Source organism: Heterodontus francisci, chromosome 18 (genome assembly GCF_036365525.1).
Source record: "Heterodontus francisci isolate sHetFra1 chromosome 18, sHetFra1.hap1, whole genome shotgun sequence".
Lineage (NCBI taxonomy): Eukaryota > Metazoa > Chordata > Chondrichthyes > Heterodontiformes > Heterodontidae > Heterodontus > Heterodontus francisci.
In genome coordinates, this window is record NC_090388.1 from 57,511,296 (window position 1) to 57,525,347 (window position 14,052).

A 14,052-nucleotide genomic window follows, 5' to 3' on the forward strand; every position below is an offset into this window, starting at 1 on the left:
AAACAGCAAGGGACCCAACACTGAGCCCCGTGGAACACCACTGAAAATGCTTTCCATTCACAAGAACATCTGTCGACTACTACCCTTTGTTTCCTGTCACTGAGCCAATTCTGGATCCAACCTGCCCCCTCCCCTGTATCCCATGGGCTTTCATTTTACTGACCAGTCTGCCATGTGGGACCTTGTCAAATGCCTTACTAAAATCCATGTGAACCACATCCACTGCACTACCCTCATCAATCCTCCTGGTTACTTCCTCAAAAAACAGTTAGTATGACATGACCTTCCCTTAACAAATCCATGCTGACTATCCCTGATTAATCTGTGCCTTTCTAAGTGACAGAATCTATTCTGAGGGACAGAATCTATTCTGAGGGACAGAATAAACTAACAATTTACCCACCACCGAGGTCAGACTGACTGGCCTATAATTACTTGGCTTATCCCTCACACCCTTTTTAAACAATGGTACAACATTCACAGACCTCCAATCATCGGGTACCTTGCCTGTATCTAGTGAGGATTTGAAGATGATCCTCAGCGCATCCGCTATTTCCTCCTTGACTTCCTTTAACAGCCTGGGATGCAAAACATCTGGTCCTGGCGATTTATCCACTTTCAGGGATGTCAGACCCTCTCGCACTTCCTCTCTCATTATGCTTATCTTATCGAATATTTCACACTCCTCTTTAACTACAATGTCTGCATCAATTACATATACATGTTCCGGATTTTTTACTCAATTACCTTTTGGGCAGGGAAAAACTGCACAGCCTTCTATCTGGTGAGTAAGTAAGTGAGCAGAGTTCATGACAGGACTAATTCAGTGGGTGTGATGGGCTGAATGGCTTTTTTTGTTGTGTTCTCTAACTTCTTACTGGATTATATTGCTTTATTCAATTTCAAAATGTAATGGTTTTGAGAAATGACTTACATCAAGTGGCTAAAACTAGATAGTACATAGCAAAGCACTGCCAATGAAATACACAGGAAATATACAGATTTTTTTCTAACATGAGCATTATCAGTAATTCTTTGTGGAAATGAATGCAACACACTGCCCTGGAGATACCTTGCAGTGTCATTTGCTTGAGCTTAGTGCAATTGGATACTCATGTACAAGTCAAACGTATCTAGTCATTTCCCATCTGCTATTGTTAAGTATCAGTTGGTGTTTGATGGTTAGACAGATGCTGAACCTCAACACCCTGATTCCAACACTGTTCAGATGAAAGTTTCCTGACTATTATTTCACAAGTATCATGCTGGTAGTTCTCGAAAAGTGATAAAGAACTAAGCAAACAGATCAGATAGAACTCTTATATACCAGGTCCCCTGAAGATACCAATTAAATATTTTTTTCAAGTAGATTTATATCCCTATTTTTTCCACCTTTGTGAGCTTCCATGGCGCCTCAAAGGGCAAGGCTGTCTCATGATTCTGATTTCAACACTGTATTTTCTTTACTCTTTACTCCAAAAAGAATATATTAATAAGTTGTCCTGGGATATGATATGTAGCTTGATGGGGAGGCAAATACTCTACTTCTTGTGCTCGCAGACTCAGGCTGCCCCACTAAATATTATCTTCAAACTTTTTGGGTTTTACTTTATTTACTTGTGATGAAAATAATTTCTAACAGCCCAAACACAGTGGATCTTCGTTATTTGAAAAATTATATGTAGTCAGATTCCATTTCGGAGATCAAACAGCAGCAACATTATAATTAATATGCTACTTTTGTCATATTCATTTCATGTTTTTCATAAAAATGAAATTTCTGACATGGCCACTCACAAGAACCTAGATCAGCCATGATCTAATTGAATGGTATTGCAGGCTTGAGTGGCTGAATGGCCAATTCCTGTTCCTATTATACAACTGGTGATGAGTAAGCCCAGTACATCCCGTTGGATTTGAATGTCTAGAAAATCAAAGTGGCTATCATGATGCAAACTGCTCTACGCGGGTCCTTCTACAATGCTGAAGGCAGATGCCCATCATGCATTGTTAAAACTCTATGACTTGGGTGACAGTTCTAGAAGATGTCATCTGATTGTCAGGTATCAAATCTCGCTTTCTTAGGACTTGATCCTATCGTAACTTAACTGCAGAAAGGTAAGCAACCATTGTTGAAGATTCACAACTCCAACTAGTGGGATATGGCTCAATGGGGTATGGTGTGTGTACACGCTCCGACAAGTTGGTCTGCCTACCATGCTGTTTCTGAGCAGCTCCTGGTGGTTGCTGTCCACATAGCAATGGATCAAATCCACATTTTCTATCCAGCATTGGGGGAAGGGGTAGGAGTAAGTGGGCTCTCTTTGGGGGTGAGGTGGCTCCAAGATGACACACCTGACCATGAAAATTCAGAATCAAATCAAGTTTGTGGGGTGCAGTACTTAAGATATCTGAATTGAGAAGATCCGCAGTGCTGCAAGGGTACTGCTTATTATTAAATCAGCTCAATTGGCTCACTAATGGAAACTGCAACTGTAGGCCTGTCAAACTCCTGCCCACTCAACTCTAGGTAATCCCACAAGCCAATGCCTTAACAGTTAAGGTAGTCCATTGTGATTAACAGTGGGAAGTTAATCAGTGTTGTGTAATTTTAGCTGGTTAAACTCCCAACAGTGCCCCTGAGTAGACCTCAGGGTGTCTGAACCTTCACTCAGCCAACCTTAGATTAATCTTTCAAGATTGGGTAACAAAATAGTTCATACACGGCAATAATGTACATGTAGTTTTCAGCAAACAAATTCTATGTGAGCAGATTTTTCAGTCATTCTGATGGAAGACTCTGAAATGTTTACATATACTTTAGGGTCCCAGCTAACCCCTCACCCCAAGAAAAACGAAATCAACATACACTGTTTACACAAAACAAATGAACTGTAGTGAAACAAATAAAAGGATAACTTTTTTGGACGAATTTTATTTTTTTAGACAAGGATCATGATACTAAAACTCTATTTTAAGAATATTGTTTACCTGAGCACTGGTATTTTGGCACATCATCTTGTAGATCTGATCAATTTTCACTGAGACATGCTCAAAGCACTGGTTAAACAAATCATATCTTCTTCTTTTGACATTTTCAAAATCTTGTCTGCAGATCCTAGCTTTCTTTCTGCTTGAATCAAATGCTAGAGAAAAAAAAATTCTAGATGAAAAAAAATCAGACCACAGTGTAATGGAAAAATTGTAAACTATCTGATGATTTCTATTATGCTTATTCACAGCAATTTCAAGGCTGAAGAAATACTGTTACAGAAGACTGGCTTCGCTTGTTGACAATGATTTTGCTGAAGATCAAATATTGCTAGTCCTGTGAAAGCCTGCGCCAAGTTGTCTGAAAGGGCTGTTTTCACTGCCTTGGTAGGGGTTCTGCAATATGCTTCAGTTTGTGTTGATCCCATCCCCCCCTCCCCTCCCCTCCCCCACTGCTTTCAGACCTCAGAATTCCCAGCCTAGCATTAGTCACATTCCCACTATTACCATATTGCAGAATATCACTCAATACCACCATCCAGTAGTTAGACATTTCAGGGCCCTTTCTGCAATAATTCTAAAGTCCAAGTCTACTAAACCAAAGCATCACAATGAAACACCAAGAACTGCCTGGCACACAAATTTACATTTTTCCACAGAATACTGAAAACAACAGGAAATACCCCATTCCAGAACACATATAAAAATGCAACTTCACAAATTCAAACATTGTAAATCAGTGGCCCTGTTATAAAATTTGTCATTCAAGTTAAAAATATCTACTTCCGAAAAGGCAAAATTTCATTCACGTTGAAAAAAAATTCAGCAATCCTACTGTCAACAAAATTATCAGTTCAAAGCACTGAACTTACCATATACTGAGTCTTGAAACTTATCCCACACATTTTGCAGCTTTTCAATAGCTCTCAAATTTGGCACAGCTGTTCTATGTAAAATCGTCTCCTTCTCTTCCAAAAGCTTATGTAGTATATTTTCCTGTATCTCAATATCCTTAAGGGATATGAGGCCCTGGAGAAAAATCATGAAAGTTTATGTAGCATTGCGTAATAGTTTAATGGTTGCAATATGGCTGACATCCCATCACAAGTATCATATAGCAATTGAGTGTTGGAAAGCCTTTAATTTGTATGTTATTCATCATGAATTGTTGATTATGAATATCAGTTCTGATGATTAGGAAACCTTAAGAGCCCCACAACTGAGTTGAGCGCCTTCACATTTCTTAGAAGAAAGTGCATACATGTATAGAAACAGAAAAAGCTGGAAATACTTAGCAGGTCTGGTAGCATCTGTGGAGAGAGAAACAGAGTTCAGGTCATTGACCTGAAACATTAACTCTGTTTCTCCCTCCACAGATGCTGCCAAGACCTGCTGAGTTTTCCAACTTTTTCTGTTTTTATTTCAGATTTTCAGCATCTGCAGTATTTTGCTTTAGTATACATGCACAGAATGGCACAATACTTATATAATTACAGTTGACACAATACAAATTAATGTTAAACCCTAAGTCTGCAAAACCAACAGATTGTCCACTGTCAAATACCCACTTTCTTTGTTATAGTGAACATGCAATTTGACCCAAATTTTACAGCATACATGTACAATAGTTGACAATGAACTGTACATTAGTTATGTAAATTCTAGAATGGAGTTTTACTCTGTGTATTTTATTTAAAAGGCTAACTCGATACAGTGGTGTAAATATGAATTCTGAGATTGGACTATTCTTTGCTTCCAGCTGGTAGTGAGATTTGTAGTACGCTTCACACTGTGGGTAACCCTTGTTCTCCATTTTGTAGGCACAGCAAGCACTCTAGGGTCCTCTAGACTTGCAAGACTAGCTATGACCCTTGTTGTCCGGTGGACTGCTGTCCAAAATTGCTGAATGTGAGAGTTGTCCAGAATATGTGTAGCAGGGTGTTATTCACAGAATAATACAGTGCAGAAGAGGCCCTTCGGCCCATCGAGTCTGCACCAATGCATTAAAGACACCTGACCTGTCTACTTAATCCCATTTGCCAGCACTTGGCCCATAGCCTTGAATGTTATGACGTGCCAAGTGCTCATCCAGGTACTTTTTAAAGGACATGAGGCAACCCACCTCTACCATCCTCCCAGGCAGTGCATTCCAGACCGTCACCACCCTCTGGGTAAAAAAGTTCTTCCTCAAATCCCCCTTAAACCTCCTGCCCCTCACCTTAAACTTGTGTCCCCTCGTAACTGACCCTTCAACTAAGGGGAACAGCTGCTCCCTATCCACCCTGTCCATGCCCCTCATAATCTTGTACACCTCGATCAGGTCACCCCTCAGTCTTCTCTGCTCCAGCGAAAACAACCCAAGCCTATCCAACCTCTCTTCATAGCTTAAATATTCCATCCCAGGCAACATCCTGTTGAATCGCCTCTGCACCCCCTCCAGTGCAATCACATCCTTCCTATAATGTGGCAACCAAAATTGCACACAGTAGTCCAGCTGTGGCCTTACGAAAGTTCTATACAACTCCAACATGACCTCTAAAATAAAAGCAAAATACTGCGGATGCTGGAAATCTGAAATAAAAACAAGAAATGCTGGAACCACTCAGCAGGTCTGGCAGCATCTGTGGAAAGAGAAGCAGAGTTAACGTTTCGGGTCAGTGACCCTTCATCGGAACTGACAAATATTAGAAAAGTCACAGGTTATAAGCAAGTGAGGTGGGGGTGGGGCAAGAGGTAACAAAGGAGGTCTAGATTGGATCAAGCCGCATAGCTGACCAAAAGGTCACAGAGCAAAGGCAAACAATATGTTAATAGTGTGTTGAAAGACAAAGCATTAGTACAAATTAGGTGTTAATACACTGAATATTGAACAGCAGCTGTCAATATTCAGTGTATTAACACCTAATTTGTACTAATGCTTTGTCTTTCAACACACCATTAACATATTGTTTGCCTTTGCTCCGTGACCTTTTGGTCAGCTATGCGGCTTGATCCAATCTAGACCTCCTTTGTTACCTCTTGCCCCACCCCCACCTCACTTGCTTATAATCTGTGACTTTTCTAATATTTGTCAGTTCCGATGAAGGGTCACTGACCCGAAACTTTAACTCTGCTTCTCTTTCCACAGATGCTGCCAGACCTGCTGAGTGGTTCCAGCATTTCTTGTTTTTATTCCAACATGACCTCCCTGCTTTTGTAATCTATGCCTCAATTGGTAAAGGCAAGTGTCCCATATGCCTTTTCACCACCCTATTAACCTGCCCTTCTGTGCCTTCAGAGATCTATGGACAAACACGCCAAGATCCCTTTGTTCCTCGGAACTTCCCAGTGTCAGGCCATTCATTGAATACTTCCGTGTCATATTACTCCTTCCAAAGTGTATCGCCTCACACTTTTCAGGGTTAAATTCCATCTGCCACTTTTCTGCCCATTTGACCATCCCATCAATATCTTCCTGTAACCCAAGACACTCAAACTCACTGTTAACCACTTGGCCAATCTTTGTGTCATCCGGGAACTTACTGATCCTACCCCCCACATAGTCATCTATGTCGTTTATATAAATGACAAACAATAGGGGACCTAGCACAGATCCCTGTGGTATGCCACTGGACACTGGCTTCCAGTCACTAAAACAGCCGTCTGTCATCACTCTCTGTCTCCTACAGCTAAGCCAATTTTGAATCCATCTTATCAAGTTACCCTGTATCCCATGTGCATTTGCTTTCTTGATAAGTCTCCCATGTGGGACCTTGTCAAAGGCTTTGCTGAAATCCATGTAAACTACATCAACTGCACTATCCTCATCTACACACCTGGTCACATGCTCAAAAAATTCAATCAAATTTGTTAGGCATGACCTCCCTCTGACAAAGCCATGCTGACTATTCCTAATCAAATTTTGCCTCTCCAAGTGGAGATAGATTCTCTCCTTCAGAATTTTCTCCAATAGGTTCCCTACCACTGACGTGAGACTCACTGGTCTGTACTTCCCTGGCTTATCTCTACAACATTTCTTAAATAGTGGGACCACATTAGCTGTTCTCCAGTCCTCTGGCACCTCCCCTGTGGCCAGAGAGGAATTAAAAATTTGGGTCAGAGCCCCTGCAATCTCCACCCTCGCCTCCCACAGCATCCTGGGACACAAGTCGTCCGGACCTGGAGATTTGTCCACTTTTAAGCCTGCCAAAACCTCCAATAACTTGTCACTCCCTTTGACAATTTGCTCAAGAACCTTACAGTCGCTCTCTCTCAGTTCCATATCTGCATCCTCATTCGCTTGGGTGAAGACAGATGTGAAGTATTCGTTCAACACCCTACCCTATTCTGGCCAAAGTTTTTCTGACAGTTATGCGATATTGAGGGAAAGTTTATGGAGCTTGTTTGGGGTAGTACGTGCAATATGTGATCTTGAGTTACATTTTGCTGCAGGTGCTGGTGTTAAGGATCTGTCTCCATAGCTCTTGCTGTTCCTCCTCCTTTAACAGATGACATATTTTGTTCTTGGGAGTCCTTCAAGTTTTTTTGTCCTATATTTGGTCTTAAAGGTGATATACAGAGTGGAGACATATCTGCTGGGAACTGTTGGAAATTAGAGGAAGAGTTCCGGGATTCAGGGTTAGTTTGCATTGCTGTTCTGAAGCTAGTGTTTCATCTAGAAATAGCAGTATTGGTCATGCTGGGAAAGGTAAAATTTGTTGGTTAACTGGTGGAAGGGCCCTCATGGTGGAGCTGCTGTAATTCTGGTGATCCCTTTCTGATGCCAGGCTGAATCCAGCCTTTTACCCAGTTGTGCTGCTGATAGATTTGGCTTGATTTTCAGGCAGGTGTGCAGTTCTCCCTCCAGACTGAGAGCTGGAGTTCTTCTGTCTACTTGTGGGCCTCTTCTGAAGCCATATAAATGGCAAGCAATGGATTGGGATTGTTAGCTATGTCCTGATGTCCATTCTGTCGCATGGGTTTTGCTGGAAGGCCAGGATGAAGGTCAGACACTACAATCTGGGTTGAGTAGCAGGAGTGTGTGAAGTTTGGGAGGCCATGTTTCTACACTCATTTTGGAAGCTGAAGGCACCTGAAGTATATTTGACACTCTTGTCTACTCAAGACATTTGGAGATGTGACTTTTCGGGGTCACAGAAATGTCCAGCTGGTACTGAAATGCAGCATTTAGAATGGCCAGAGAAGGTGGGGCAAGATGGGGAAGGTGTTGCACCTGAACTGGAACAGGACCAACATCCTTGCTGGGAGGTTTGCTAGTGCAATGGGGGCGGGGGGGGGGGGGGGGTGGGGTTTAAACTAATTTGGCAGGGGGATGGGATACAGAGTGGGCGTACAGTAGGGGGTGAGGCACAGCCAAATACAGAAGGGAAACTGAGTCAGTCTGGAAGGCACAGCAAATATAGACCTGTTAAGGCACATGTGGAAAATGCAAGGCTGGATTGCATTTACTTTAATGCAAGGAGTCTTACTAATATGGCAGATAAATTGATGGCATTGATTAGCACATGGGATTATGATATTATTGCTTTAACAGAGACATGGTTGAGGGAGGGGCAGGACTGACAACTCAGTATTCCAGGGTATAGAATCTTCAGGCGTGATAGGGGAGGGGATAAAAGAGGAGGTGGTATTACGCTGTTGATCAAGGAGTCAATTACTGCAGTAAGGAGGGATGATATCTTAGAAGGTTCCTCAAATAAGGCCATATGGGTAGAACTTAAGAACAAAAGGGGGGGGGGCAATCACTTGGCTGGGCGTGTACTATAGGCCTCCAAACAGTCAGGGAGAGATAGAGGAGCAGATATATAGGCAAATCTCAGAGAGGTGTAAAAATAATAGGGTAATAATAGTAGGGGCTTTCAACTTCCCCAATATCAACTGCGATAGGCTTAGTGCAAAAGGCTTAAAAGGGGAAGAATTCTTAAAATGCATCCCGGAGAGCTTTTTGAGCCAGTATGTAGAAAGTCCTACAAGAGAAGGGGCAGTACTGGACCCAATCGTAGGGAATGAAGCTGGACAAGTGATGGAAGTTATCAGTGGGGAAGCATTTCGGGGATAGTGACCATAACTCTAAGATTTAAGGTAGTTATGGAAAAGGACAAAGACGAACCGCAAATAAAGGTACTAAATTGGTGGAAGGCCGATTTCAATTTGATTGAACAGGATCTGGCCAAAGTGGACTGGGAGCAGCCAATTATAGGAAAGTCTACATCAGGCAAGTGGGAGTCATTTAAAGAGGAAATAGTGAGGGTTCAGAGCCAACATGTATCCGTTAAAGTGAAGGGTAGGACCATCAAGTCCAGGGAATCCTGGATGTCAAGGGATATAGAGTATTGGATCAGGAAACAAAAAGGAGGCTTATGGCAGATTCGGAGTGCTGAAAACAGTGGAGGCCTTAGAGGAGTACAGAAAGTGTAGGGGGCTACTTAAAAAAGTAATTGGGAGAGCGAAGAGGGGGCATAAAAAAACATTGGTGGGCAAGATAAAGGAAAATCCTAAGGCTTTTTCTAAGTATTTTAAGGGCAAGAGGATAACCAGGGAAAGAGAAGGGCCCATTAGGGACCGAAGTGGCAATCTGTGTGTGGAGCCGGAGGACATAGGTGAGGTTTTAAATTATTACTTTTCATCTGTTTTCACTGTGGAGAAGGACGGTGTAGGTGTAGAGATCAGGGAGGGGTACTGCAATATACTTGAACATATTAACATTGAAAGGGAGGAAGTATTAGCTATTTTAGTAGGCTTAAAAGGGGATAAATCCCCATGCCCAGATGAAATCTATCCCAGGCTGTTATGCGAGGCAAGGGAGGTGATAGCAGGGGCTCTGACACAAATTTTCAGATCCTCTCTGGCCACAGGAGAAGTGCCAGAGGACTGGAGGACAGTGAATGTGGTACCATTATTCAAGAAGGGTAGCAGGGGTAGACCAGGTAATTACAGGCTAGTCAGCACGGCTTTGTCAGGGGGAGATCGTGTCTAACTAACTAGATTGAATTTTGAGGAGGTGACTAGATGTGTAGATGAGGATAAAGCAGTTGATGTAGTCTACATGGACTTCAGTAAGGCTTTTGATAAGGTCCTGCATGGGAGATTGGTTAAGAAGGTAAAAGCCCATGGGATCCAGGGCAATTTGGCAAATTGGATCCAAAATTGGTTTAGTGGCAGGAAACAGAGGGTAATGGTCAAGGGTTGTTTTTGCAAGTGGAAGCCTGTGACCAGTGGTGTACCGCAGGGATTGGTGCTGGGACCCTTGCTGTTTGTCGTGTACATTAATGATTTAGACGTGAATATAGGAGGTATGATAAGTAAGTTTGCCGATGACAGGAAAATTGGTGGTGTCATAAATAATGAGGAGGAAAGCCTTAGATCACAGGATGATATAGATGGGCTGGTAAGATGGGCAGAGCTGTGGCAAATAGAATTTAATCCTGCGAAGTGTGGGGTGATGCATTTTGGGAAGATTAACAAGGCAAGGGAATATACAATGGATGGTAGGACCCTAGGAAGTACAGAAGGTCAGAGGGACCTTGGTGTACTTGTCCATAGATCACTGAAGGCAGCAGCACAGGTAGATAAGGTGGTTAGGAAGGCATATGGGATACTTGCCTTTATTAGCTGAGACATAGAATATAAGAGCAGGGAGGTTATGATTGAGCTGTATAAAACGCTAGTTAGGCCACAGCTGGATTACGGTGTACATTTCTGGGCACCACACTATAGGAAGGATGTGATTGCACTGGAGAGGGTGCAGAGGAGATTCACCAGAATGTTGCCTGGGCTGGAGCATTTCAGCTATGAAGATAGGACTAAAAAGGCTAGGGTTGTTTTCCTTAGAACAGAGGAGGATGAGGGGTGACATGATTGAGGTACACAAAATTATGAGGGGCATTGATAGATTAGATAGGAAGAGACTTTTTCCCTTAGCAGAGGGGTCAATACCCAGGGGGCATAGATTTAAGGTAAGGGGCAGGAGGTTTAGAGGGGATTGGAGGAAAAAATTGTCACCCAGAAGGTGGTTGGAATCTAGAATACACTGCCTGAAGGGGTGGTAGAGGCAGGAACCCTTACAACTTTTAAGAAGTATTTAGATGAGAATTTGAAATGCCATAGCACACAAGGCTATGGGCCAAGTGCTGGAAAATGGGATTAGAATAGTTAGGTGCTTGATGGCCGGCACAGACACAATGGGCCGAAGGGCCTGTTTCTGTGCTGTATAACTCTATGACTCTAAGAGATTCATCCTATTGCCATCACTCAACCAGGAGGAGCAGGTTATTCCATTTAACTATGTCAAAGCAAACACAAGTTGGGAAGAGAGAAGTTTCTTTGCAAAGGGTGGTGAGTTATAGGGCTCCACGGACACCAATGTTACATGCATCTAAAATTGAACCATGACAATACGAAGGAATAGGACTCCCATATTTTTGTGGGGATGTTCTGCTTAAGGAACATGCCCTCTTTTTAGAGTAGTTGTGTTTGTAACAGGACAGTTACCCAAATTCTCTGATGCAAATGCTGAGGAGTGAGACAGCTGAACTGGTTGCATGTTGTAGTATGGTGTCAGCATACAGTGATATTTCATGTTCAATCCCTCCTGCCCTCATTCTGTCAATAACTGGTTTGTTGTGATGCGTGTTGTCAGGAGTTCTACAGTAGGGCAAGTGTGGGGTCTTTGCTGTCAGAAATTTAGCAGGGGAACTGTGTATTTTAGGAGGGGAACTGCACTGAGGGAGGAAGGAAAGGAAATGTGGATCATCAGGGAAAGCAGGGTTGATGCACCGTTGTCAGGGAAGGACAGTGATTAGCTAGTGTCATGCAGGCCCCAACCTGCCAAAAATGAGGCACAGAGATTTTGCCACATGGGCATTAAATTTTAAAATTGTTGCTGGGAAGAAAAGGCAGCCTATTACAAGGAGTTGCCAAGCCCCTGACTGGAAAGACATTTGCATAGTAATAGACAGTGCTTGGAAAGGACAAAGGGGCCACTCACTGCTCCAATTTAATGCACAATGGACTTTTGATTACCAAACGTTGAAGGTGGAGAGGCTAGCATTCCAGGTTAACTGCTAAGATGGCCGAATACACAAACAGACGTGGTCAGACTAGTTTAGTCACATGACTAACTGGATGTTGGAGTTTTTTTAATTTGAACTTGCCACAGAGAATTTAAACTCAGAAAGCTGTTTGCTCCTGGACTGGAAAATACCTCTCACCTGTCTGCTCTCATCTCTTTCTCACCAGCTTTGGAATCCTTTGAAGAAACAGGAACACCAAGAGAGAAAAGTCTCCTACAGTGAACAAGGTTTAAGAAGAATACTGGGTGGGCCCCAGCAAAAAGCAAGAATTACCTACAAAAGGACTACAGTGAGCTCGAAGCACAGTAACAAGAAACTCTTCTGATATTGCCTCAAACCTCTCTTTTTTCTCCTGCTCTTTTCTTTCTCTATTTGCATTTGTTTATCGCGTATGCATACTAGCATGGGGCGCGGCGTGTATCCATAGGTGTTAACCGAATTAGAGTTTAAGTTTTAATAAATTTCACTTTTCTTCTTTAAACCTAAGGAGGTCAGTTTGTGTTCATTTTTTGCCTTATAATTGGAAAATGGTGAACAAGGATTCACCAAGGGGGATCTCAAAACACTGTGTTTAAAAATTAAATCCTGTTACAATAAGACTAGGTGAAGGCTGAAAGAGACCCCTCGACACCTTTCTCACCTGGTCTTAACACTGGCATGACCTTGACATTAAGTGGGACATAATTTGAGATGGCTGTTGGGCATATATCATGCCCTGTAGCTCAAATTTGGTGGGATTGTAGTCTAGTCTGGAGCATGCCTTGTGTGGATTCAAGTAGAATTCCTTCTCTGAGGTGTGCAACTAGTCTAATATCCACCGAGCCCAAGTCCTTCTGCTGCCTTGGACAACTTTTTCCCAAGTGATTCTTAAACAAACTTGAGAACAATTTTTTTTTCTTTTTCAGGGAATATTTACACCTAATCAGGAATGTCTCCGGGCCTTCCATCCCTTTCTCGAACACCGGCCCAACCATCCCCATCTATCACCTCCCTGGCAGGCTGTAAAATTGAATAAGTTCCCCTTGTATTCCACTCACTATACAGATAAAAGATAACGCTTTGCAACTTGCATAGCTGTGGGACATATTGAATACCCATTGTTCCAGTCCTACTTAGGATTTTTCCAGTGGCATCTATTACAAGCCCTTTGACTCCAACAATACTGAATTATCCATCTTCCCACCCCACGTCCTATGAGGACTCTGTTCGCTTCACCATCAACGTTGCATCTGCTCTAATGCCACCTTCCACAACAGTTTTCAAAATTATGTTGCTTTCCTTAGCCAATAATTCCCCTCCAGTGGTAGACAAAAGCTTTGAATGAGTATTTCCCATTTCCTGTGCTTCTGCCTTGACTCCTCCCCTCCCTCAGAACTCATAGGTTCCTGTTGTCCTCATCATCCATCAGCCTCTGCATTCAACAGCTCATGTGCTGCCATTTCTGCCACCTCCACACATGCAAATTGCCAGTCAAAACGAGTGTTTGGAAAGTGGTGTGGAAGGAGGTGAATAGGCAGGGTGTTACCTCACCCGTGCTTGAATGAAAAGATGCCCAAAGAAGAGGAGCACTGGTAAGGATGGTTGAAGAGGGAATGGCACCTTTGGAAAGTAAAGGGGAGGGAAGAAAGGTCGCAGAAATGTTGAAAAATGATCTGTCAAATGAAGTCAATTATTTTTGGCTAAACTTGTGTAAAGCATTACTGCTGGGAAATACAGCAGTTCCATCTCCCTGTTATCAGCCATAAACACACCTGCAATATTTGTTCCTAAATTTCCATCACTGCTGCTCTGAAATAGGTTACTGGACAAAATGTGAAGGTGGCATTAAAATGACTTCTTCTGAATTTTCTGTGTCCGAGGCTTGTTTCCACTCAAATTTCCTAAAACACGGCAACTGAAATCAAGGGGCTGAATTTTGTTGGCACGGTGGGGTCCTGAATTTCACTGGCCCTCTGGGGACGGACTGGGAGGCGGGGACCATAAATTGAAG

General features: G+C 42.7%; 1 protein-coding gene across 5 annotated transcripts in view; it reads right to left on the reverse strand.

Moving 5' to 3' along the window:
- LOC137379655 (structural maintenance of chromosomes protein 1B-like) overlaps positions 1-14,052 on the reverse strand; it is a 167,302-nt gene that overhangs the window by 46,495 nt on the left and 106,755 nt on the right. For all 5 annotated transcript variants that reach the window (XM_068050802.1, XM_068050805.1, XM_068050806.1 and 2 more), the window contains 2 exons: positions 3,864-4,020; positions 2,992-3,146 (listed from right to left, as the gene is read on the reverse strand). In XM_068050802.1, the coding sequence (XP_067906903.1) occupies positions 2,992-3,146; positions 3,864-4,020 (312 nt within the window). The remainder of the gene's footprint in view (positions 1-2,991; positions 3,147-3,863; positions 4,021-14,052) is intronic.